General features: G+C 36.3%; 1 protein-coding gene across 1 annotated transcript; it reads left to right on the forward strand.

Annotated features, from left to right (window-relative positions):
- The first annotated feature begins 345 nt into the window (after positions 1-345).
- LOC132301750 (uncharacterized) lies at positions 346-984 on the forward strand. Its single transcript, XM_059798979.1, has 3 exons — positions 346-379; positions 518-603; positions 691-984. The coding sequence occupies exons 1-3, from the start codon at positions 346-348 to the stop codon at positions 982-984; spliced, it is 414 nt and encodes a 137-aa protein (XP_059654962.1).
- The last annotated feature ends 310 nt before the right edge of the window (positions 985-1,294 follow it).

Consider the following 1,294-nt stretch of genomic DNA (forward strand, 5'->3'; position numbering starts at 1 on the left):
AAGAGTGGTCTTGAGCCGAGGAGTAGGAGTTTCCAAACCTCACTAAAAATCATTGAGTACATGTTTGCAACTTCTATCTCTATCTCTATACTTATTGCTTTATGTATGTCTTAATATGCCTCTTCATTAATGCTGACTATTGAAGCTTAAAATTCAGATTGCATCATTCATTATCTGTCAAAGAAATTGAGTTTGTCTTTAATTAATATTTTAAGATCGAAAATTGACCATAGTTTGCATAGACTCTATTCACCCCCCCCCCCCTCTAGAGTCTAAACTTGGGCAACAATTGGTATCATAGCTAGGTCTCTATTAGAAAAGCTTTAAGTGTTTTAGAGATCAATCATGGCAAACTTAAATGGTCACCTTCTTCAAGAAGGTCAGTCCAATACTAGACCCCCTTGGTTCTATGGAACAAATTATGGCTATTAGAAAAATAGAATGATAGATTTCCTCCAATCCGTAGACTATCAAATCTGGTTAGTTATTATTAATGGACCCTTTGTTCCAATGAAAGGATTTGGTGCTGAAAGGGTCCTTAAAACTAAAGCTGAATGGAATACAGAGGACTATAAACTTATCTCCTTGAATGCCAAGGCCAAAGTTAGTCTAAATTGTGCTATAAGTCCTAGTGAATATAATAGAGTCTCTACTTGTACCATAGCTAAAGAAATCTGAGATAAACTTCAGATTACTTGTGAAGGAACCTCACAGGTCAAGGAATCTAAAATTGACATTCTTATGCATCAATATGAATTGTTTCATATGAATGAAGATGAGACTATTAGTGCAATGTTTGTGAGATTTACAGACATCATTAATGGCTTGAAACATCTTGGCAGAACTATGACTAACTCTGATCTTGCAAGGAAAATTCTAAGAAGCCTACCCCAAAAATGGGATGCAAAAGCAACGGCAATCAAAGAAGCTCACAATCTCAACACACTTGAATTGGATGAACTTCTCAGCTCTCTTCTCACATAGGAAATCACTCTAAAAGATAGAGAAGGAGATCATCATCGAAAGAAGGAAATTGCTCTCAAAGTATCTTTAAGAGAAAAGGAAGTTGTCGACAACGAAAGTGAAGACGATGATGATCATCACTCATTCCTTCAAAAGATTTCTTCATAGGAAGAAATTCAACAAGGGAAGGTTCAAAAAGGGAGAATCATCTAATGAGCAAGGCAAATGTGATACCTCTACCTGTTTTCACTGTGGAAAACCGGGACACTTTAAAGCTGATTGTCATGCCTACAAAGAGGAAAAGAAAAAGAGAAGAGCAATGCAAGCCACT

The sequence above is a fragment of the Cornus florida genome, unplaced genomic scaffold, assembly GCF_030987335.1.
Source record: "Cornus florida cultivar Cherokee Brave unplaced genomic scaffold, ASM3098733v1 CherokeeBrave_3.0.0_Hap2_Chr03, whole genome shotgun sequence".
Lineage (NCBI taxonomy): Eukaryota > Viridiplantae > Streptophyta > Magnoliopsida > Cornales > Cornaceae > Cornus > Cornus florida.